Source organism: Lissotriton helveticus, chromosome 5_1 (genome assembly GCF_964261635.1).
Source record: "Lissotriton helveticus chromosome 5_1, aLisHel1.1, whole genome shotgun sequence".
Taxonomy (NCBI): Eukaryota; Metazoa; Chordata; class Amphibia; order Caudata; family Salamandridae; genus Lissotriton; species Lissotriton helveticus.
In genome coordinates, this window is record NC_136065.1 from 100,669,340 (window position 1) to 100,695,393 (window position 26,054).

The window sequence follows — 26,054 nt, forward strand, 5'->3', positions numbered from 1 at the left end:
CGGGTTGCAAATATTTTTGCAAAGATTTTGCATCTGCATTTATAAGTGAAAGTGGCCTATATGAGCTGCACTCATCAGGGTTTTTTTTTTTTAGAAAGAATACTATTCACGTTAGGTTCCAGGAGTCTGGTACTGTACCACTGGTTCCTATATATTGTATAACCGAACTGAATTGTTCTATTAACAGATCTTTAAATATTTTATAAAATTCCAGAGGTAAAGAATCTTCCCCCGTCGCCTTACCGGAAGGGAGCGTAGATATTGCTGGACATATCTATTCTCTGTTAATGTCCCTTCCTATTGTACTTATGACCTCCTCATTTAGTTTGGACAAGCGTATATGCCGTTAAATATTGCTGTATATCTTCCTCTTTTGTCAATATATCAGAGCTGTATAATTCTTGATAATAGATTGAAAATTGTTTTAAAATCTCTTTCAGTTCTGTATGCAGTATACCATTTGCTGCATTTACTCTCTTTATATAAGTTGTAGCCCGATCGTCAGCTACCTTATAAGCAAGAACTCTCCCTATTTGCTCGCCAAATTCATATTGTGAGAGGCGATACTTGTTGTAACTAACTGCTATTCTTTCTCTAAATAGTTTTTTGGAAGCCACTCTGAGGTCTATTATATTAAATAACAGTTTATCCTGATTATGCAATCCAGACAGGACTGCCTCCATATGTTCTATTTCAACCCTTCTTATAGCTAGGATACCTTCTTGGGTTGTAACTTGCCTTTTTTTGTTTTATTGTAATATATATTGTTGCGAAGTTCCTCGGATAACTGCTTTCCATGTATCCCAGACTATCGCTGGAGAAGCTGACCCTATATTTTCTTGAAAAAAATGTTTCTAATTGTTTCCTAACAGTATATACGTTTTATCTGATAGCAAGTATCTTGGGAAAGTAAAAGGTCTATGTGTTTTGCCTCCTGGTAAGATTTGGAAAGTTAACATTAAGGGGTTATGGTCTGATGTAATGCGTGGGTATATTGCTAAATCTGATGTCAAAAGTATTCCGTCTGACACCCATGCCATATAAATTCTTGAGTACAAGCGATGTGGGGAGGAATAATAAGTGTATCGTGGAGTATTTGGATACAAATATCTCCTTACATCCTTGATTAGATGCAAAATGCTAAGTTCCACTATTGCAGTCCTAGTTTTACACATTCTATGGGTGGCCACATGTCTAGTTGTGTCAATGCTGTAATCCATAATACAATTAAAATCTCCCCTTATCACCCTTTCTCCCTCCCAATTTTACAAATCCATATTTAATACATAAAAAATTGATGGGACGTCCACATTAGAACGAAATAAAGCAGATTGGATATATTTTTTACCCCGTATTTCCACCGGGCTATTGCCCATCTACCAGCCTGATCTGTCAAGGCTCTCTGAATTCCGCATGAAAAACCCGTCTGTTTTAATATTGCCACTCCTCTGATAGAACATGACTGAGACGAGCAAGCAGTTGTTTCATAGCCCAGGTGTGACAAAAGATTACCATCCTTGTAAGAAAGCTGGGTTTCTGTTAACAGAACAAACTGAGGGCTATACATTTTTAGCTCTTCCTGTACCGACAGCCTTTTGAGTTTGCTGTTGAGACCAGCGACATTCCAAGCTATACATTTAATCTGATCCATTACCCAATTTTCATATTCGCCTCATATGAGCTATTTCCATTTATTACAAATAGTTTTATCCTCTTAATACTTATTCATTTTTTTATTAGACAAGGTTATAGCTATATTTTCTAATGTTGTTGATTTTATTTTCCAATTGCCCCCTCCCAAACCACCCGCCCCAACCCACTCTGTATAGTGAAGGTGGAATCGCCCCCTTGATGAGCTGCTACTGTAGCAGCTAAAGGAAGACAGGTCATCCGAACAGCCCTCAAACAGAAACCCGCACCCACAAACTATAAAAAGTAGAAAAAAGTATATCTCTGCCTCATCCTCCCCCCCCCCCCCCCCCCTTCTGAGGGTGGCCACCAACTGATAGCCGCTTTTGCATCATTAACGATTGAAAAATAAGTTCTCAGATCTTTCAAACGTACTGGTTCCTGTAGAAACACTTGTGCATTGAGAGATTTTATGGGTTCAATTAATTGTCGCATTTGCCACCGTCTATCCATTGATCCTTTACAGAGATCTCATCGCACAAAAAAACTAATAGAATCAGTTGTTATATGGGAGCTCAGGCGGGCTTTTAAATGTACAGCCTGTCGCAACAAAAAGTTGTCGAAATAGATTAGCATTGGCCTTGGAAAGCGGGATCCCTGTTTTTGCTGCCCTAGAGTGAGTCTGTGCGCTTTTTGGATCTGACAATCCCAATCCCAGTCGCCTAAATCCGGAAGGCTGTCTGAAAAAGGTACCACAAAGGCACGAGGATCTGCCCCCTCTGGAACACCAAACAGTCTGAGGTTATGCCGACGTTGGCGGTTCTCCAAGTCCTCGACCTTAAGTTGTAGTGCTTTAATAGAAGTATCATGGGATTGAGTCAAATCCATCGTCTGTGCCGTGGCCTCCTCAGTATCCGCCACCTGCGGCTGAAGTTCTGCAAGATTACTAACAAGTGTCCCAACCTTGAGTGTCACTGCCTGCAACGCCTGTTGAATGCCATGATTATCAGTTCTAAGCTGGGCATAGTGCGCCTGAGCTTCTTGCCTTTGATCTTTTAAAGCTTGAAGATTCAAAGCAAGTAATGGTTCTGCATGATCAGATAACTGCTCAATTGATTAGTTTATTGAGTCAGAATTAGATGGCTGGTCCTGAGAGAACCGGTCCAGAGATTCCCGTCATCCCAGACGCAGCAGACACAGTAGAAATACCTTCATCTAAGTCTTCCGACACAATTCCTTTGCTCGGGACTGTCTCTGTTGGACTGTCTCCCGATAGACGAGAAATTATCGAATTGACCCCACCTTTCGTTTGAACCCAGCGGCGTAGGGAGGTGCCAGTTAATACATCTTTATTTCGTAAAGTAGCTGTATATTGTTGTTCAGACCTCTCCCTGATTGTAATAGTCAAAGTATAGGCTTACCGACTTTCGAGGCATTGTCCCCACGGGATCTCGGTGGTGCTGGTGCCTCTGACGGTCCTTCAGTGGCATTATCATCCTCAGTGGCAGCGGGAGTTAGTCCGGTTAAACACTGCAGAAGAGGTGGTTGCCTACCTGCGTTATTTCATCTCGCTGATACCTTTAGTGGAGCCATTGCAATTCTAGCACTGGTATCACAAGCCAAGGATTCCCAAACAATTGCTGATCTCCTCCCAGTCAGGAGACGAGAAAGCCGATGTAAAGATGTCGGCCGACATCGCAAAGTGTAACTACCAGCATGTATCCACAATGTATCCAGGTACTCAGCTGTATTGTTCTAATTGTTTCAATTATTTTTCAAAACTTTTTTGCTCTGCTTCCATGCGACTGAGTTTTCACCTCGTCAGTGCAACATTCTGATCAATATCCTTAGCAGGTGCGAGGAGTTTGTGAGGACTGCCTGTGTTCCCTGGTGGCGGCAGTCCGCCATCTTGCTCCTCTTCCTCATCGTGATGAGCACCGATCGTGCATTCTTGACTGAGTTCAATTCACCGGGCCCCATTGAGGTGCCCTCCCAGTCAGGGCACTCAAGGGTATTGATGTGCTGTGTCTCACTCAATTGCTAAGTGGGCCATATATGGCAGGGGGTGTATCCCGTAGTTTGTATGATGTGCCTGTGCACAGTAGTATTACAGCTCCAAGTCTGGTGCTGCTAATCCCCTTCGTCAAATGGCAAAGTGAGTGTTTTCCAGTTTATATTGAGCTGACCACCTGCCGAGCCTATAGTGATAGTGCTTTGAAAATGTCAGTAGGACATTGTTTATTGTTTAAAGAAGTGCCACATCTTAATGTTATTATAGGTTAAAGACTAATGTATTTATCTAGTAGGAGTAAGTGCCAGTGATGAAGCTAGTTTACCTGGAGCAGGAATTCTGGCCTAGTCCTTCCAGATCAGAAAAGGTCCAAATAGATGATACCCCTGGTCTATGTCCTTGACTGTCATACTTAGGGCTGGTACTTACAGATATGTACAACTGATGTATACAGTCTGTATATGTGTGACTGGTGAGTACAGCCTTGCTATGTCGGGCTGGTACTTAGTCTGGATATGTGGGGCTGGTACTTACAGTCTGGACAGGTATGTTTGGTACTGTAATGATTTTGTTTCGTAAGTTATACTACACTCTACCGATCAACACTTATTTCTTGCACTCTCACCCCTTCAGGTAAAACTTCAAGAGTGGCTGCGTCTTCTGAAGAAAGAGGAAGAATATATTCTGGAGTCTAAAGTCAAGGGCGAGGAACAATGTAGAACCCTGAGGGTGAGTGGCTGCAGTGAATGCTCTGGATATATGTGTCTGTATTTCTCCATGTACTTGTGTGTACCTCTTAAAGTTCAAGACACACAAACGCTGGTGAGACCCCCTACAGACTGGGTCGTGATACACACTAGGTAAACAGAGTCACTGCTGTTGGACATTGGGGCTGAAATCATCAGCCAAGGGTGTGTCTTAACCGCATGCGCGCTAGCTGGTTTTCCCGCTGTGCGCTGAAATTTTTAAAAACCCCGGTTTGTGACAAAGCCAGCTAGTCATGCGCATAGCGCAGGTAACGCCCATGACGAGCTGGCTTTGTCATCCGCATCGAAGGGGTTAATAAACACAAATAAAAATTACTATGCTCACTCAAACGATATACTTACATACTTAAATAGTGTACATTAGTATATGTATATACATGTGTGGCATTATCCGGCAGCTAGTATATACCAGTCTGTGTGTACATGTTCATACTTACGTGGTGAAGTATGCGTTTTACGTATGGATGGTTCTGGAGTAATCTGTGGAAGAGCATGCATGCCTGTGTTTCTCTATAGTTGTGTATTTTCGTGGGCATGATGAGTGTTTGTGTGTGTCTTTGTATGTATGTATTTTGAGCCACATATTCTGCCAATCCATGTGCACTTTTGTGTGCATGTGTGTTTGGGGGATGTATATGCTTTAGTCTGAATTTTTTGGCCGCGAGTTTGTACTTCCATATGTGAATGTCTGGAAGTTTGAATGTCACAAGGTCTGGTGCTATTTGTAAGTGTACAAATACATGAGTGCATCTGTGTGTGTGTGCGCCTCTGTACGTTTGTGTTTGCATGGGTCTGGAGTTGTACATCTCTGAGATAATTATATATATATTTTTTTTAAAACCTTTATTGAGTTAATTAAAATATGACAAGCGCAGGCCTACAACCACAGAGGCCAGCCGCAAACACAGGAATCAGATCAGGAGTCATGCACGTATATACGACCAAATAATATCGACAATACAGATGCAGCATGTGATTGTATATGCCTCAACGCAGAAGGATATCAAAGGTTTAATTTTAAAGTCCTAAAGAGGCAGAAGTGGCTGTATTATCGGTGGCGTCACACCATAACATGAAGTTAAGAAGAGATGGGGGGGGAGGTACCCCGCAGTGCAAACAAGTCCAGGTGATGAGCAATATGAACATTGGGCACACTATGCCCGCCGAGGCTGACGAGGAATAAAAGACAATGTAATAGCAAGCGATTAGCGAGCACACCCTCCCGAAAACCCACCCTCCGGAGACAGTAAGGTATAGGCAAGTATAGACGCCAAACAGAGAAAGAAAAAAGATAAGGAGAGACAGCCAACCCTACTGTAAGGGAGGAAAAACCCTACCCAAAGAAAGAGGAAAGAAAGAAAGGGGACCATAGAACAAAACAAACTAAAATAACAAACACCCGCCACCCTGCACCCCTGTAATGGCTACGGCCTACCCCACTAACAGCGTGCCTGTCGCCCCGGAACACCCCAAAGAAGGGAAATCAAGAAAGCGGAGGAGGAGAAGAACAAACATACTCCCGGCCACCTATACCCCCCCGCCATTAGCGACCTCCCCAAAACATATTGTCCATTATTAAAAGCAAGTATTAAGCACCAATATGGGGAGGACCTCAACCAAAACCACCCGACTCCCAGTGAGATACACAGTACAATCCTGGCATAGATCACAAAGCGTAGCTAACCCCAAAAGTCAAAGACAACCATGACAGTTCGGTTCTTCACGATAATCTACGTCGCCAAAGCCAGCAATCTCACAGAAAGCGATGCGTCCCAGATAGTACAAAGCAGTGGCATCGGATCTAGGGCAGGATACAAGATGAAGTCAGCCCTGACCAGTGCGATTCTTTATGAAAACCCATGGCACCCAAGCCACAGTATTCATGTGGTAATCGAAACGTCCATAGCAGTTCGAAGCAGCTGAATCGGACCGGGGACAGGATACAAGATGGCGGCATCCACAGGACCAACGGGGAAAGATGAAGGAGATAAGCAGACCTCTCCGACGGTCACTAAAGAGCTGTTCTTGGCGATCAAAACCTTCGGCATCGATGTTTCGCCGAGCAGGAGTCATACCGGGAAAGCTAACTACGGTCTTAGGTGCAACATTCACGAGGCCAAAATCATCAACGTGAGCTGAGTCAGGCTGCCGTGCGGGAACCTCAGAACAGTAGGCCAAATCTTCCACTGGAACCACAGAATGCTGATCGTGTGTCGCAGCATCATCGTCCGGTCGCAAGCAGATATTTCCCAGCGTTTCTGACATTCGGTCATACGTGACTGCGAGTTGGGAGTGGAGCGCCCCAATGGCGGCCATCACGGACCTCAACGATGGTGCGCCATCTGTCCTCTCCATCTCCCCCCCCCCCCCCCAAAGAGACGAAGCAGGACGCGAGCCCCAGACTCACTTCCGAGGCTCCAGGCACACACGAAGCCGATGGCAACAGCAGGCGCTCCCTCAGCTGGTGATCACGACACCTTCGCCGACCGTGGGGGCCCCCCCTTCAACACCGCCGTCCCCAGCAGGGTCTCCGGGCAAGCGGCCCCCGACCGCGGCGCACGATGCACACCCTGTGTCACGAGACCGAGTCCTCAGTGCCAGCTGGTAACTGGATTGCAGATCGGAGATGCAGAAAAAGATCCGAGTACGGAAGACCGGACGAAACACTGGTTCCACAGCCGCTGTTGATCAATTCCAGCCCGGATGGGCTAGAAATCGAGGTCCCGGCTTCAGCCCTGGAGTAGGCCGAAAATGGAACACGACATAACTCCACCACCCAGTATGTTAGGGAGTCCGGGATTGCACCACCGGTATCAGGCGAGCTTCATACACACGGGAGTCCGGCGTAGGTAAAGGATAAATGACAGGATATGCGAGCTGCCGGCGGAGGTCGACGGAGCCGGGAGCTTAAGCAGCCATCTTAGATCGTAGCGTAGCTCCTCCCATCTCTGAGATTATTGATGTGTATCTGGGTGTGCATGTGTAGCATTGTGTACTTCTGGAGACATCCATCTGCAAGTCTGTACAAGCATCTATACATGTCTGCGCATCTGTACAGTAAAGGTTAATTGGGGGGTACACAGAAGTCAAAATGTTAAGAGCCACTGATCTAGATACTAAATTGAGCACGGAAGCTCCAACATTGTGTTGATGAGTTTCTTTCTTGGGTGTGGAGCTGTTGACCCTTGACCTAGTCATATGAATGGTATATCCAACACCGCCACTTCTGACAAACCTGTGGGTACTGAGAAACTGACAGGTCATGGAAATATTTTACCTTGTAGTGTGCATTGATTTGTCTGCACTACCGGCCATAGCTGCATCAGTGTCGCGGCTCTCCGCTCCCATCGCCGTGGCCGGCTAGGAGGGGCGCCGGATTAAAACTGAGGGCACTGGGCACTCCGCAGCTCCGAAGCAATAAGCGATTTGCCTAGACTCACACTAAGATAAACCGGGCTCCCCAAGCTCCCGGATGGTCGCTCAAACCGCTAGGCCGCGTCTCCTCTGAAAAAACTTCCCAGCAAACAGTGGTTTCTTTTCACGTCGCAATGTTGCTGTTTTCTCCATTGTGCACAGGTGAGTTATTAGTCAACTCAACGCTGTTTCATGTGGAAACCTGTGCTTTACGTGATACCGGTTGCTACCCATAGAGGCACGGGGGGGGGGTCAACTGCTTTGCGCGGCCCCAAGGCACGAAACCTGGTTACCCCCACCTGGATAAAATCTGCCGAGTGCATCGGGCTTCTTCACGGCCCCCGTGGCCACGGCAGCTCCCTCCTTAACAGTAGGGGCAAAGGAGGCAGTCCCAACGCAGCGCACACCCGCCCCCGACCCCCACAGGGACCGCCAGGTATCGCTTTGGGAGGGAGGGCGAGGGGGGGGAGATGACGCAGACCAAAGAAATTTGAATGTGGAAAAGGCCGCTTTATTAGGAACAGGTGCACATCACAAATAAATAAACCTTGGCAAAAGCCTTCCAAAACTAAACCTCACTAAATAATTAATTAACCCTGACCCTGCCCCCCACCCCCTCCCCTAAAATTTCATAGTCCCTCCCCCACCCATACAATACAACATTTCAAACATTACAACAACATTATAAAAAATTACATCATCAATATTAAACATTACGTCATCATATCAACCCCAATAACTTATAAATACCAGACCCTCCATTAGCCAATCACATGCCTGCCCCTTCACCTCTGTCAAACCCCCAAAACGTATAAACGGTCAACCAATGACCAACTTATCCTTTCCCTGTCGATAACCCAAACCTGACCATTAATCACCAAAATCTGACACAAACTGCCCTGAAACAACTAGACCCACCACCCAGGAAGGTGGGGGGGGGGGGGGAGAAACACTACCCCCCCCCTTTCTGCCCCCCCAGTAGGAAAAAAGGATGGGATCCGAATGTCACTCACCGCCGCACAGTCAAAGACCTAACCAAAACTTCTCTCAACTCCAGCAAATACAGGTCCATACCTACCCTAGATAAGTGAACCCCATCGTCCCTAAAAAATTCAACCGACTCAAAACGTATCTCTCTGAGACACTCTTCCAAAACCCAGCTGACGGCAGAATCTGGAAACCTCAGCGTTTACCTTCTTCCTGGCCCTATCGATCGCTCTAGGATTCACTGCGCCTCTCCAAATCCTATGTGTAATCCATTCCGTCCAAAAAACATGGCAACCAGCCGAGCGCTCTTTAATAACAGCTAAGTCTCTCTTAATAGCCCGCAACAAAACCACACCCTTAGTTGCACCAAGATCATTTTCGCCCAAGTGGATGACAAAAATATCCGGACAGCAACCCCCCACCACTCCTGCATTAAGACATGAAAACAGTTCCCTCCAAAGCATCCCCCCTTTTCCTTTCCAAACAATGTTAAACATTTTATCATTGAAACCCAACATCTCTCCAAAATAACTTTGAGCCGCCTGAACACGTGCCCACTTGACAAACGAATGCCCCACTATCCAAATCGTCACCACTTCAGAACGGGGCCCAGCGACTGAACCTGTAAAGGAAAAAACAATGAATACTCAAGAAAAGGAGGATGACTCATGCGCCTGCCCCGCACATCTCGCTGAAAGCAGTTAGACGACCAGCGCCCCAGCCTCATGATGTCCCCTTGAGACCAACCCCTATTAAACGCTTCCGTCGCAGCACCGATCCTAAAAGAGTGGGTTCCGTATTGGTCCCCATCCAAACCAATCTGCTGCAAAGCTTTACGCAAAACCATGCGCAACTGATGCGCTGTAACAGGAGCCTTATTAATATGCTGAAAAACAGTGTCGCAATCTCAACCCCCCAAAAGTGCGCGCCAACGGCGAGCCAGCAGCAATGGACATGTAATTCTTTGTGAGCGCGCCTCCAACCACACCCCTTTGCCCAACTTCCTTTGATCAGTCTTTGAGCTAGAAAGCCACACATGCACACCCTCCCCGGAACATAGAACATCACGCCAACAAATTCCTCCCTTAGATTTAGAACCCAACAAGCCCCAAAGAACATGAAAGCCATCAGCATGGCGAACAAACAAACCTCAAAATCGTCTGTACAAACTGAGGGCAGAATCGCCAATAGACGAGCCAGTGTCTGCCAAGATAAAGGAGCCCTGGACCTTCTTGCACCGCCCCGCTTCCGGGCCCAACCTTCCAGCATTCTTTTGCCAGTCTCATCAGCCGATGGAGAATAGCCCCAAAAAAGCTTACCCATAAAGGATATCCCTGCTAGCTTTCCTGCGATGGTAACTCTAGAAAGACCCCTGTCCATGAGGTCCAGATGAACTGAATGACATCCTCAGAACGACGCCACACCTCTTCACGCCTGCACGCGCCTGATTCCAGAAACTCCTTCCATGCCAAAGAATAAGCTGAACGCGTGAACAGACAAGGAACCTACCACCAGTTGTAATACCCGACGTTGCCTACTTGCCACAGATGTCTCGGCATTGGGGTCGGTGATCTGTCCGCCTCCCTGGCCAGTCCACGGAATCTCCCCCACTGCGAACGAGACAAAGCATCCGCTATGTCATTGTCCACACCGGGAATGTGCAAGGCTCGAAAAGTGATGTCATGCTTCAAGCAACCCAACACAAAGACTCATCAGTTTCAAGACCTGCTCATCTCTGGCCGACTGCCGATTAACAATCTCAACCACCGCCATGTTGTCAACACGGAAAAGGACTTTTTTGTGTGCTAGGACGTCCCCCCAAAGTGTCAAGGCCACCAGTAAAGGAAAAAGCTCAAGAAATGTGATACTCCTCCCACCATGCAACCAATCTTTAGGCCATTGCTCCGCACACCATCTCCCATTCCAGTATAGGCCAAAACCTTCACTGCCTGCAGCATCTGAAAACATCTGCACATCCCACTGAAAATCCACATCTCTGACCAACGGCACGCCATTAAAGGAAGTGAGGAAAAATGCCCACATCCGCAGGTCTTCTTTGACACCCGCTGACAATCGTACACGATGGTGAGGCAAATGCTGCCCAGAAAGAGCCCTGCCCAATCTTCTACAAAAAGTTCTTCCTGCTCTCAGCACCCTGCACGCAAAGTTAAGGTGCCCCAGTAAAACCTGAATTTCTTTCACCTTCACTTTCTGTTTTGACAACATACCACTCAACAAATCCAGCATCTTCACTTTCTTATTCTCCGGCAAGCGAGCCCGCATTGCCCCTGAATCCATTTCAGTGCCCAAGAATGATAATACAGTGGAAGGACCCATTGTTTTCTCAGGAGCCAAAGGCACACCCAAATCCTCCATGAGCCCATGGAAAGTGTCCAGAGCTACCTGGCACTCCACGGAGCCTGGGGAACCAACAAAAAAGAAATCATCCAAATAGTGCGTTACCAGTACATGACCAGAGTGGTGGGTGAAATGCCACTGCAAAAAAGTGCTGAAACATTCAAATAGGGCACATGAAATGGAGCAACCCATCGGCAATGCTTTGTCCACGTACCATTTCCCTTCAAAATGGATACCCAGAAGACTCCAATCATCTGGATGGACTGGAAGCAGCCGAAATGCAGACTTAATATCCCACTTAGCCATCTCTGCAGATGCGCCCACGGTCACAAGTGACATGTCCACGTCAACTGAGGAATATGATATCGAAGCAGCCTCCACATCAATGAAATCATTTACAGAAGACCCCTCCGGCCATGACAAATGTTGAATAAGTCTGAACTGTCCTTGCTCCCTTTTAGGTACCACTCCAATGGGTGAAATTATGAAATCCTGGATCGGCCAGTCATGAAAAGGGGCCTGCCATCCGTCCTTCACGCACTTCTTTACTCAATTTCTCCCTTACCACCACACTATGCTCAGATGCAGACTTCAAATTGTCCACCCAACGCCTCTGCCTTGGCCCCAAGTATCCCAAACGAAAACCAAATTGAAAACCCTCCAAAAGCTTCAGTTTCACCCCCTCATCCTCGTAATCCTGGAGGGCCCGTTGCAATTGCGGCAGCTTAACTGGCGTATGAGCCCTTTGGCCCAGAGCCCTGGGCCCCTCTTCCTCCCCGACCTCCTTGAAACTGCTGTGAAGATCCTGAAGCACCTGCACCCGTCTGCTTCCCTTGTTGGCTACCTGGAACTTTGAGACCCCAACATTTAACAAGGGGGTGCCGCCTACCGCAACTAGAGCATTAGTGTCTATATTTACAGTATTCTCTAGTGCACAACCCTTTTATTGAAGTCCCAACAAGCCCCATTTTCTGACTGTAACTGAGAAGTTCCCACCCCGGGTGGGCTTGGCCTGAAGGGGCCGATAAATTAAAGGCAAACCACTGGATGTAAATATGGTTTTGCCCCCAACGTATGCTGCCATATGTCCGTGTCTAACTCCCCCCACTTTGCCTCTGGATCCCAAGCCATCCTAGCCCTAAATTCTTCATCATATTGGGCCCCTGCATACCCCCCTCCAGTAAGCTGCGCTTTTCTAATCACATCCATATATTTAAATATAGACACGCTGTGCTCAGGGAACTTTTCGCAATAAACACTTGCATATATGAGAAGCCGCTGTCCAATTTTCTATAGTCAATGGCACTTTAGGGGGCTTTGCTAGTTCATATTCCTCTTCCTTAGAACCTTCTTTAGACCTGACTTCACGGTTTAAAAGCTTCAATATTTCCACATACTCACCCTTCCATATGCGCTCTTTTGTTGCCAACATTAAATGAGCGCCCAACGGCTTAGTGACACCCATATAGGGCAGCTTTTTAATTTTCAACTCTTTGCTGTCAAGCGGCTCTTTAACCCCCTTTGCAGCATCTGTATTAGTCGCACTCTCCACCTTGTCCCCTGTAGCCCCTATGCTGTCATCAGTGCCCACGCCTGTATCCTTAACATATCTACCTTTAAGCAGCCTCCCGTCCACCACCCCCCAACCACTTCCACCGCAGTCCCCACAGACACCATGGTAGGTTTGGCCTGTGGTACCCTGAGCTCACCTGGCTCTAAAGAATGTGTTCTTGCGGACTCCATCCGCCGTGTTGCCACCTCTTGTACATGTCGCTTCCGAGGAGCCCTCACCAATGGGCCGCGCACTCGTCTGTCCCGCACCTGCCGGACTGCCTCTTTAACCTGTAAAACACTATGCGAAATATGAGAGGGCCCACCCCCCTCCATCTCATGTAATTCACCTTCCTCCAAACTGTTATCATCATAGTCCAACAAAACTGGCTCAACTACCTGGAGCCCAGCATTCTCAAAATCTACACCATGGGCCTTACCCAGCCCAACATTAGCGATATCATCTCTCCTATGCTCTGAAAATCCTCTGTGGGGGAGCCGACTGTACTCGCCGGTGCTCCCCTATGCGCTGACTCTGTGGCTCCATAGCCGACGGCCAGGCTGACCACCTTGACCCGCTATTCATGGGGGCTGGTGAGGTCGCGCCAGACCTGCGTGTACCAACCGCGACAGGCTCCCTCGGTGGTATGGAAAGTGCCGCGCTAGGCTCTATCCTCTCTTCACCTCGGCGAAAACGGGCCGTGCAACGCCCTACCGAGTCTGTACCGCCGCGCCGCTCTGAAGCCTGAAAAGAAATAATTTGGACTGGTGTACTGGGATCCCTGGAAAACAGACTCCTCTATCCCTTGTTGTCTAGGCAGAAATGCGCCAGCTGACCTCCTACGCACTCTAGCAAAGTGCACAGCCCTGCCCGTACCTGCCCACTGGGATGAACTCCCTACTTCCTCATCATCACTCCACTCAAGCCTAGCCGCTCCCACTGCAGAGGCTGGACCCAAACCCTGAGCCCCTTCCACAACATTTTCTTCCATCACTCGAGAGTCACCCCTACCATGATCTCTCATAGCACTGTCTGCAGCCACCCTACCAGATTGACCATACAACCTCTGACCAAGATGCAAAAGTATCCAAACCTGTACAACCCTGTAAACCACCTGCTGGCTCTCGTGCACCATACCACCCAGGAAAGGAACTGGGGACAACATCGCCCCCGCTCCCCCCCACTGAGACAGGCCCTGAACCAGTAGCCACACCACTCAAAGTGGCTCCCACCCCAGTTCGCTCCACACCCAGTAAAAAGGAACCTCTCCTAAAAGCACTTCCATCCCCTACCTGGGCCCATTCACCATCACCCCTAGAACTCCCCACCCCTGACAACACATCACCCTGAACAGAGGCCGGTGTGGAAAAAAGCAAAGGACTGCCCACAAACCCTTCCTCCCCAAACTGCTCAGCCCCAGCATCCTCTGCCCCCCGGAACTGGCCTCCATGCCCCTCTAATGCAACAGGCTCCACCAAACCTCCAGAAACCTCGACATGTGAAGTTGAAATGCCCCCTATATCGTGAGCAGCCAAAACTCTCAAACCAGGCGACAAGGGGCCCACGTGCTCCTCATCCGTCACAAACACGCTCCGCCCCTCCCCCAGGTGTAATGATCCTCTACGCGGCCTATTAACTGCCGCGACGTCCTGGCATGAAGACCTACGCTCCGGCGCAGCGATGGAAGAGGAGCGCTTCCTGTTCGCTTTCCGGCTTCCCCGCTTAACCTCCACAACCCGTGAAGCATCCCCGGCTGACAAAAAACCACCGGGCGGGCTTCCAACACTGCCCGCCCCCCCGCCGGAGACAATAACGCGACCTCCGCTGAACCTGCCTGACGCGGAGGGTCGCTCGACATATCCAGAACACCCCCGCTCCCAACAGCACGCGCCGCCTCAGAAGGGGCCGGTTTCCGGGCCTGGGACCGGCCCCGTTCACTTACCGCATTCACCCTTCTCTTCTGCGGCGACGAACAAGCCGCCACCGCAGCTGCCTCACCGGCGGAGGCCTGGTGCAGCGGGCTCGCCGGCCCCCCGCCGACGACCAGATCCATTCTTCCCCGCCTCTGCCAACAGACGAAAAGGCTCCACAACACGCTGATCCTCCATAACTGTAGTAATGACTAGTACAGTAACTAACCACGCTAAATGAATTAAATAGCACAAAACCCAAAAACACCTCAAACGAACTACAACATTTTTCTAGCTAACCTCCCAGCCACCAGGTCACCAAACCTAAAATGGTGGCTGGGAGGCGGGGACAAGGGACCTTATAGGTTGGGCTGCAAAAACCTACCAAAATGCAGCCCAACCCGACTTCTGCAATGTTCTGATGATGAAAACCCCCATTTCTCCTCACCCCCCCGCAGCCCTCCCAAATCGCCCGGGGGGGGGGAGGGACCTCCCTGCGGTCGGCGCCCCCCCCCCCCCAGCCCCCCGTCTGGCCTGCGGCGTCGGTCCGGACCTGTGCCCTCACCCTGCGGGAATGACCATGGTCCCCTGTGTAAGGGAGGGTGGTAATCCGAGCAGCATGGCTTGACTCTCTATCCCCTCCCCCTCCTATTGCACCCCCGCCCCTCGTTGATGGGGGGGGGAGGGGAGGGGGCGGGGATGCTATTGCTCACCCGAGGAGGGGGGGGGGGAGAGGCCCGGGCTAACTGACTTAAATGCTCTCGCCCGCCGGCACACCGCACTACGCCCATGGTCTGAGGAGGCTCGCACAACATATACCTGTGCGGGTGGGGGGGGTCCGAAGGTGGTACTCACACTGCAACAGCTGGCCATGGACTCTGGGGGGGGGGGGCGCATCGTGGCTTCCCACCAACTTGGCAAGCGCCCACCTGGCCCCGCTAAAGTGCCCCGACCCTCGGCGCTGATGCCGGGATGGCACTGCAGCTTTGCCCACGCCGCTGATTGAAGCTGCGGCTGGCTCGAGGACATCGCTGAAAGAGCATACCCTGCCTCAGAGTTAACTCAAACTCCCGCACTGCCGCCAGTGCATACACAATTTCTAAAATGGCGAAAGTGCCAACCTAGAGCTCGCGCCCTCCCCCATGGACGAACGTGCCATGGCCCCTGTGCATCCTGGTACTGCCCAGGGACGGGGTGGGGTTGCTGAGTTACACTCACCGTCGAGCTGAGTTAAATGCTCACGAGGCACTCTCGGGGACAGGGAGGAGGAGGCGAGGAGCAAACACGACCTCCCAGACGGCGCGTCGGGCAGCAAAGCGGCCCAACAATGGCGGGGAAGGCCTAAATACCCCTCCCCATCCCCCGGCACACCGGACATGACTTATCCAGTGCACCCTGTAAGGGGACTCCTCCTGTAGTCCCAGGAGCGAATGGGGAGGCGCCTAAAATGGAACTAAGGGTGGCTGCCCTTGCAGCCGTATTCTTCAGGGCTTATGCCTTTCTAACTCTGGAAACATGGGCACAACTCTGCTTTACCCACTGATCTCAGACTTATCTGTTCAGCTCAATCCTTGTTACAAGGTTTTTCTGAAACTGTATTATATATCGGCTACAGTTCCACGTGTCCTATTTTATGCCTTCATTAAAATGCTGTTTCAAGATGGCTCATAGCTAAACATAGCACCCCAAGAGAACTAAGACACATTGCCCTGCCTCAAACTGGAAGAAAGGACTAGCCCGAAATGGATCGGCAATAGCACACATTTATCACCACTCAGACTCCACGGTTGTGATATTTAACCCATCCATGCTCATGACGAGCCCAGCTCGTCATGAGCCATTTAGAGCTGTGCTCATGACGAGCTGGGCTCGTCATAACTGCCACGGGCGATCGATTCCCCGCCTGTGCGGGAGAATGTAGATTTTCCTAGTTATTATGACGGAAAGTCTTAATTTTATTAAAGACACGGAGGCGAGTATTATGCATTCTAATCTTGCATTTATTGCAATAGCAGCCAAATAAGTGAATAACTACAGTTCCCAGAGGGCCAGGCGACAACTGGGCCATGGGAACGAGAAAAAACGATAATACAGTAACCAATCAGCACTTAGTAAACAGATAAGAGGCCATACTGACTGCGCAGCTTCCTCTTTTCGCTGACGAGCAGATCAGATAAAATTGAACAAAGGAAAAAGAGTCATAACAATAGAAACAGCCAAAATCCAAGAGCAGACATCTTGAGCCACGGAGAGAAAAGGGCAAAGTCCAACTTGAGCATCCGGAGTAACTGGGAGAGCTGAAGAAGTCCACAAGGGTGAAGCACGAAGACGATGGAGGGAAGACCTCTTAGGATGAAGCAGGCGGCAAGGCCGGATTCGCTGTAGGGAGGGAGAACACAAGTTAGTAGTGTAGAGGCGGGATAATACTCGCCTCCGTGTCTTTAATAAAATTAAGACTTTCCGTCATAATAACTAGGAAAATCTACATTTTATGACAAGACCGGAGGCTCCTATTATGCTTGTTCAAAGCATATTAACAACATCAGAAGCAAAAGAATGAATAGGTTTACAATAGAACATGCGAAAAACACTGTCATTGGACCAATCAGCTGATCTCAGAATGTCCTCCAGACGGGAGCCGGACCAAAAGGCCTTAGAGGCCATGGCTCCCCTGGCCGAATGCGCTCCGAAGACGGAGACGTCAATACCGGCAAGAGACATGACCCAACGAACCCACCTGGCGAGGGTAGGGGAAGAGACGGGAAGGTGGGGTTTGCGGAAGGAAATCAGAAGTTGGGAACAAGAGGACGCTCTGAGATTAGCGGTCTTTTGTTCATACACTTTCAAACATTGTCCCACACAAAGTTGTGGTTGATCAGGAAAGTAAGGGTAAAATACAGAATCCAAATTAGTTTTTGTTCTCCTGCGAATCTGGAACAGAACACCTGTGGGGGAAAATTGACGAGAAGAAACATCTAACGCTCTCACATCAGAAATTCTTTTGATAGAGATCAAACAAAGTAGCATTGTCAACTTGGCAGATAACATTTTGAGAGATAAGGCCGAGTTAGCAGGCCAATTCATGAACAAGTTAAGAACCACAGAAACATCCCATAAAAAGTTATACTTAGCCAACGGAGGTTTAGCACATCGAACACCTTTGAGGAGGCGACAGATCAGAGGATGAGCGCCAACCGGTTTGCCATCGATCTGAGAATGGTTGAGGGAAATCGCAGAGCGATAAAGATTGACGGTACGATAGGCCTTACCTGAGCTGGCCTCAGAGGCTAGAAAATTGATTATAAAATTCAGAGGGGCTGAAAGGGGATCGATAGACCTTTCCAAACACCAGCTTGCCCAAAGAGACCAGGCGGATTTGTATGCCTTGGACGTCCCAGGGGCCCAGGCCTGGTTGATGAAGAGAGAAGCCTCTTGCGAAATGAGGATGTCAGAAGGGGGAGGCCGGAAACTTTCCAGGCCGACAGCGTCAAGGCGTTGTCCAGAATGAGGCTGTGACGAAGGCCCTGGGGATTGATGAGAAGGTCGTCGAAAGATGGGAGAAGGATAGGAAAGTCTATTGCCATCTCCAACAGAGAGGGAAACCAAATTTGAGCTTGCCAGAAAGGAGCGATCAGTACCAGTGAGGTGGACTGGCGGCGAACTTGAGACAAAACTCTGTTGATCATAAGAAAAGGGGGGAAAGCATAGTTGAGGTGTAGAGACCAGTCCTGGAGGAATGCATCCGTAGCTAGGGCCAGAGGATCCGGCCGCCAACTGAAGAACTGGGGCAATTGACAATTGAGGCGGGAAGCAAAGAGATCTATGGAGAAGGGACCCCAAATGAGAGAAAGAGAATGGAAAACGGAGGGACAAAGCTTCCAGTCACTGGAATCGTGAAGAAACCTGGAGTGCCAGTCCGCCACGGAGTTGAGATTTCCGGGAAGGTATTCCGCTGTCAAGGAATGATGATGAGAGAGACAAAATTCCCAAAGGCTTTTCGCTAGATCCGCCAGAGGCTTGGACCTGGTCCCACCAAGATGATTGATATAGCGAACCGCAGAAACATTGTCCATGCGGAGAAGGATGGAACATTTGATTCTGTCTTTGGAAAGGCTTTGAATCGCAAAGGAACCTGCAAGCATCTCTAAACAGTTGATGTGCAACTTGGACTCCTCGGATGACCATGTACCTCCAGTCGAGATTGGTCCACATCGGGCGCCCCAACCCGTCAGGCTTGCATCGGATTCTAATACAAGATCTGGGGCAGTGGCGAAGATTGTACGCCCGTTCCACGCATCTAAATGGTCTATCCACCATTGAAGCTCTGTACGGGACTCTGAGTCTAAGGCGATGAGGTCTGCGTAGGCAAGGCCTTGACGAAGATGTCTGATTTTCAGGCGCTGAAGAGCGCGATAGTGGAGAGGGCCTGGGAAAATGGCTTGGATTGAGGAGGAAAGGAGGCCGACGATCCTGGCCAAGGACCGGAGGGACAGGAGGGAAGACTGAAGGACAGAGGCTATCTCCGCTTTGATTCTGGAAACTTTGGAGAGGGGTAGGCGGAGAGAAGCGGCCACAGAATCCACTAGGAACCCCAAGAACTCTGTATTCTGGGATGGAATTAAAGAGGACTTCTCCGGGTTGATGAGGAAACCCAAGTCCAGAAGAAGGGACTGAGTCGTTTGGAGATCGGACTAAAGAGAGAGTCTGTCGGAATTGAGAATCAGAATGTCGTCCAGGTAAATGATAAGACGTATTCCGAGAGAACGGAGGAAGGCGACCACAGGTTTCAGGAGCTTTGTGAAGCACCATGGAGCGGAAGAGAGAACAAAGGGGAGAGAGGTAAAACAATAGGTCACACCTGACCATTGGAGTTGAAGAAACTTCCAGTGAGACAGATGGATAGGCACAGAGAGGTAAGCGTCCTGAAGATCTAGACGCACCATCCAATCTTTTGGGCGAAGAGTGTCTCGCAAATGGAGAATAGTCTCCATTTTGAAGTGACGATAAATCACAAACTGGTTGAACCATTTGAGGTTGATGACAGGCCGCAGTTTTTTGTTTTTCTTTTGAACTAGAAAAATGGAGCTTAGAAAGCCTGAAGAGTCGAAGGGAAAAATCCGAATGGCCTGTTTCTGGAGAAGGGATTGAATCTCGTTTGAGATTAGATCGGCCATAAGGGTGGAGAAAACTAGAGGAGGGGGAAAAGAGGTTTGAAGAGGAGGAGAGGAGAACTCTATGAGGTAGCCCTGAACAGTGTTGAGAACCCAGGGGTCTGCACTTATGGTGTGCCATTTTGACAGAAACAACTTTAGACGGCCTCCGACAGGAGGGGAAAAAGAAGGGCTTACCTTGTTGGTTGGAGTTGGAATTGCGATATGTTTTCTGTCCTCTACCACGGAAGCCACGTCCCCGCTGAGGGTAGAATTGGGGCTTGTATTCCTGGGAGGTATTGTAGGAGCCTCTGGAGCCTTGATTGTAGGGACGGCCGGAAGAGCGACCCCTGCCTCGTCCGGCCCGTCCAAAAACACGTGGAGCAAAAACTTTTTTAATGGATTGTTGTGCCTTGTCCAAGGAGGCAAACGTAGAGACAAACCTACTGAGGTCACGGACCAAGTTGTCACCAAAGAGAAGACCATTGGCCTTGGGTCCTGGATCCATGGGGGCGAGGTTGGAAAGTTTGGGATCCAATTTAATTAAGAGTCCTTTGCGACGTTCGTGGGTTAAGGCAGAATTGGCATTGCCTAGGAGACAAAAAGCGCGTTGGGCCCACATGGAAATGTCCTCGGCAGAGAGGTCAGTACCCTCAAGTCGGGCAGATTCTGCCATGTCGAGAATACGGGCCAGAGGACCCACAACATCCAAAACCTTGTCCTGACAGGAGGACCATGCTTTATCAACTCCCTTGCGAGGGTCTTTGCCAAATTTTTAGAAAAATGTGAGAAGGGGCTGGTCAATTGTGGGAACTTGAGTAATTTTTTCTGGTAAGGAGGGTTTAGGGCATTCTGATTTAAGTCTCGACCGCACTGCGGTCTCCAGAGGAAGGAGTAGACGTGCCGAAATATATTCTCCCACATGGTGGGAGGGAAGCCATTCCGTGGAATTAGGGTGACGGATGGAAGCAGGATCAAACATGGGGAGACCATCAGAGTCAAAGACCGGTTCAAAAGTGAAAGAATCAGATTTGGGAAGTTTTGCAGGGGGGAAGGAGGGTCAGCCACATCAAAAACATCAAATAAATCGTCTGTATCAGCCATATCATCGTCAGTGTCCAAGACGGTGGAAATTACCAGTTTTTTAACCGGTGACTCTGCGTGCTTTGACTTATGTTTCTTTTTGCCCTCGGAACCAACAAACCCCTCCTTAGCAGGAGGCCTGGGAGGCACTAAGTCCTCAGTCAAATGCGAGAAAGACTCGCCCACCAACAATGACGATTTATTGGAAGTAAGCACAGGAGCAGAGTGGTCCACCTTACGTTTTCTGCTTTCCCCCGCAGAATGGGCCAAAACCTTGGACATAATGCTGAGCATTGAGTTTTCCATTGTTTTAGACATATGTTGCATGGATAAATCCACTGCATGTTCCACAGAATTATTGATAAACTTGCTCAAATCTCGTTTGAAAGAGCCACTGTCCTCCTTAGAGGGCACATCCTCAGAGGAACTGTCATGTTCCATTGCAGAGCTACAAACAGCAAAGTGTGGCAGGAAAGGGTTAAAAGAACCAAGCAGCTCTGTGGGCGTGGGGGAGGCGTGTGAAGGGCAGGACTGAGGGGAGAGGCAGTCCGGTGCAGAGCTGAAAACAAACGGAGAGGACAGAGGCTTCAAGCCCTGTGGAAGATTAATGTGACAGCACGCGAAGGGCCAGAACCAGGCGAAACCACCGGCAGACAGAGGGGAGGGGGGAGAACAGCTGACAGGCTGTACAGAGGAGTGAAATGACGAGCGCAGAGCGCAAAGTCTGGAAACCAAGTACAATGACAACCAGTTATGCAATGAAATAATAATAAAAACGTAATGACAATAAGCAATATTAAAATACTGAGAGCAAAGGATAAGAGCACTTATCTGACTGCGAGCAGCAAGAAAAGAGGAAGCTGCGCAGTCAGTATGGCCTCTTATCTGTTTACTAAGTGCTGATTGGTTACTGTATTATCGTTTTTTCTCGTTCCCATGGCCCAGTTGTCGCCTGGCCCTCTGGGAACTGTAGTTATTCACTTATTTGGCTGCTATTGCAATAAATGCAAGATTAGAATGCATAATAGGAGCCTCCGGTCTTGTCATAAAATTAATCAGTAGGCGGAGTCGTGACGAGCCCAGCTTGTCCTGAGCACAGCTCTACTGTGACTCATAACGAGCTGGGCTCGTCACAAGCACAGCGCGCCATGGGGGAATTACCCCAAGAGTTCATCAGGTGTGTCTGTGGTGATAAAGTTAAAGAAGGTGTCATTGGCATGCACATCTCATGGTATTTGCTAAGCTCTTCCACAATTTTTGTGAAGTGCTTTTCCTAATGTACACTCTTCGTTCTGTAGTGGTTAGTACCTCACTTGTCGCTATGCTGCCTGCTTGTATTCTCACCTGAGTGCCCATTTATTGCTGCAAAACACTGTACCAGATCACAGCTCTGCACTCCTTTTGCACAGTCGGACTGCATGGTGGGGGGTGGGTGAACAGGTTAGTGATCCCCAATCATGGCGGTTGAGGCTATTTGCTTCTTGTGTCCAGGGGTCTGTCCTTATGGCTTTGGAGGGTGGGCGAAAGACTTCTCTTTTTGAAATTGACTCTCAGGATAGTGAGTTCGAGCAGTCAAAAGCTTCTCATAAAGATAGTGTGGGACAAGCACTTAGAACTCAACAGTCTACCAACAGGCACGATAATTTTATGTCTGACCCATTGCTTAATTTTAGTTCGAAAGAAAGATCTTTGAGTTCACAGAAATACGAAATATCAAACAGTTCAATAAAGGTACAATTACAAAGTGGCATTGTACAATCTCCAATAAGGCAATACACTCCCTCTGGAGCCATCTTCCCTCTCTGAGGTTTAATGTCTACGGTCCACGGGATGTCACGTGGGCATGGGCCTTATTCAAGCACAGGTGCAGTTTGCTCTAGATCACCAAACGGATCATGTGTTGATCAGTTCAATCGCTTTTGCCTTAACAAGTTTAAGGGGACAAACAGCTCAGATTGTAGATTTGTCCCTGCCTCTTTGGTGGAGTTAAGGCTTTGATGGCATTGGCACACAGGCTCGACTGACCTGTTCCTTTGGCACTAGCTCCAGTTGTATGTAGCTGTAGCGGCAGCTTCACTCAGGCCAAGGACTGCTGGTGATAATCAGTTCAGGAGGCCTGCACAGCTTATCTGTGACAGTTGTGGTCTTACAGGTCGGATCAGTGCTTTCACAGCAACGTTGATGGCGGTTCTTCTTGGGGCAGTTCTGATGTCAGGTAGCGGCAGGCACATGTCTGGGCACTAGGTAGGGGGCGGTGACACCTCCCGCCCAGGCAGGTCTTAGTTTCTGACTCTTGGGAACATTCACATCTCTTGGCAGGGGGTCAGATTCCCGTCTTCGGCAGTAGTAGTTGCAGTCTGTCAGCCAGGGCACCGGAGAGGATGGAGCAACCAGGAGGGCAACCTCTAAGATAGCCACCTGAGTGCATGTTACATTAAACCCTCCTTTAGGAAAAAGTCTGGTTTGATGAGACAAGTTGTTTGATACCAAACATGACGCTTTTCAGTCGGACTATAATGGAGCTGACGTCCTTGTAATGCCCATGTACCAGCCCATGTTATCCTAAATCTAATAGTAGCCCCTAAGCGAAGGAGGCTACTTTAGGGACATATAAGCTTGCACTTACATATTCACACCTTTAATATAATGCACTCTTCCTCCTGGGCTTAGGTGGCCTACATTAGGGGTGACTGGCATATATTAAAAATAGTGCTGTGACCTTGCCACTCACGATGAGGGCAAAGTCAAGGTGGAGAAGTTGACTCTGCTCATGCAGTCTGCAATGGCAAGACTCCTGTCATCTGTTTACTTGGGCCACTCTGGGTAGCACAATCAGTGCTGCAAGCCCTGGTGACCCCTTTAATTCCCATGTTCAGTGTACTTAGGGTACCACTTACCAAGGACTTATAAGGGGGTTAAACCATCAGCATTGGAGGAAAAAGTGTGAGGGTGGCCGTACAAAAAGAGCCCTCATACAAACCCTCTACCTGCATACTAGACCGAGCACAGGAGCACATTCCTCTACCTGTATACTACTGACACATCTTAGGAGCACAACCCTCCCCCTGTATAATAGTGACACAGCACAGTAGAACCCCTTTCTTCATGAGGACAATCCCTATATAATAGTGACGCATCAGAGGAGCACAATCCTCCACTTGTTTGCTAGTTACACATAGAGGACATAAGCCTCTACCAGGAGTGGAGACATATCTTACTCCACAGTATTTCATGGTGACACCAGAGAGACATACCTCTCTCCAGTGCTGAAACCCTCCTGTTCCTGCTGAGGTGACTGTACCTCACCTGAAAACTCACATCCTCCTATCCTAGGATAGGATGAGATGTCTAACCAACCTCCTCGCCCATCATCTGGAGGAAATTGTGATCTACATACAGAAACTGGTGCAGTAACTTTGATATATCTGGGTTCGAGGCATGTGGGCTGCTGAATTCATATCTTGTGCATAGATCGCCGCCTAGTGTTGGGTCCGGATGATTGCACATTGTTGTCCTGGAAGAGTCTTCGAAGTATCACGATATAGGTGGCTCCTCCCCTGGACTACAGTGCGCATGGGCATCGACTCCATCCTCAGATTGTTTTTTTTTTTCCGCCATTGGGTTCGGATGCATATTTGTTAACTCAAGTTCGGAATCGATACAAAATTTTCTTTTTGGCCAAAAGGCCTTTACTTATCGTCGGTATTGTCTTGCGATCGGTGCCCAGTTCTTGTTCCAGCTCGGTTTCCGAGCCGAAACTCCAGAGGAGCCGCATGGCTTTTCGGCACTAGGCCCAATCGAGGCCAGAGGCCTTATCGACGAACCATCGTGGAACGGAGCCCATTCAAGAGATGTCTTGTTTGCAACTCAAAATATCCTCATATCGACGTCCACCCGGTGTGCAACAAGTGCCTGTCTCCGGATCACGATGAAACCAGCTGTATGGCTTGTTCTCGTTTAAGCTCCAAGAAGACAATTCGACTTCGACGCGCAGCGTGCAAGGAGGCCTAGCAAGACGGCACCTGACCCGGTGAACATTTTCGATACCGAAGAGGACGAGGGAGTCGAGCAGGAAGTTCGTGAGTCTGATCCTGCATCGGAGATAGACTCCAACTACGACGCAGATGTCTAGATGCTCGATATTGAAGAAGTCGTCGACGAGGTAGGAGACGACAATGTGGCCTTTGGGGCCGTAGGAGATAGCTCGGGCGAAGAGCAAGACCCCATCGTTGGTACGGCGCCCGAGACCAAGACACTCAATAAGGCTCAAGTCGAGGGATCGCCACATGGCCTTACCCGAGATCGTATACTTAGTTCTACGGCCTCGCCTCAGGGCCCGGCTACGGACATTTCTAGCGAGCCACTGGTTGACCGATCGAAACCGAAAGAGAAAGCATCGGTGTCTACACAACCGAAAGCACTGGAGGCAAAATCGAAACCAAAAGTGCGTATTGCTTTGGTCGGCTCGAAGTCCTCCGAACTATCGGCGCCGACAAAGCAGAAGAGTGTTCTCGACCCGGTGAGGTCGCTGAAGGGTGTCGAGCCGAAGACTTGCGACACCGAAAAAACTGGTCAAGGACGTCGACCCGAAGAAGTCGGCGCTGAAGCCCGTCGACACAGCAAAAGGACTCGGAGCGCAGAAGGTTCTAGATCCTACGCGTCGACCAGATAAGACTAACAGCGGTACGCACCTCGAGCCCACACCTGGAGGTGCCTCGAAGGAACCCATCGAGTCGACACGGCCGTCCGCCTCCTTCTCCAAGAAGGTGTCGGAATCGCTAAAACGCATTAAAGAGAAGGCTTCTACTGTCAGACCGAAGGACACTCCAACACCAAAGCCTACCACTAAACCTCAAAAAACATCGACGCCCATCCAGTTAACCCTGACGCCGAAGGTGGTACCTAAGGCCTTTGCCCCTAAAACTTCCGTCGAGGCGTCCAAGAAGGTGTCCACGGGGCCGAAGACTGCAACTGCGGAACTTGTCACAAAGCATCCCCAGCCCCTGCTTGAAGAACAGTCAAGGCAATTCATCGACGCCGACACGGGTAGACTTTCTATTTATAAACGAAAGATCGCCCCTGAACAGTCTATGGAGTCATATAAAATTCCATTAAAAAAGAAGGATTCTACTACATCACCTCTTCTTGTTGAGCCTATTTCACCACATGGCCAAGACATTGCTCCTATCTCGC

General features: G+C 49.1%; 1 protein-coding gene across 1 annotated transcript in view; it reads left to right on the top strand.

Annotated features, from left to right (window-relative positions):
* Positions 1-26,054, top strand: part of LOC144754220 (E3 ubiquitin-protein ligase TRIM39-like) — a 206,223-nt gene that overhangs the window by 51,015 nt on the left and 129,154 nt on the right. The window contains exon 2 of the mRNA XM_078641807.1: positions 4,274-4,369. Coding sequence (XP_078497933.1) covers positions 4,274-4,369 — 96 coding nt within the window. The remainder of the gene's footprint in view (positions 1-4,273; positions 4,370-26,054) is intronic.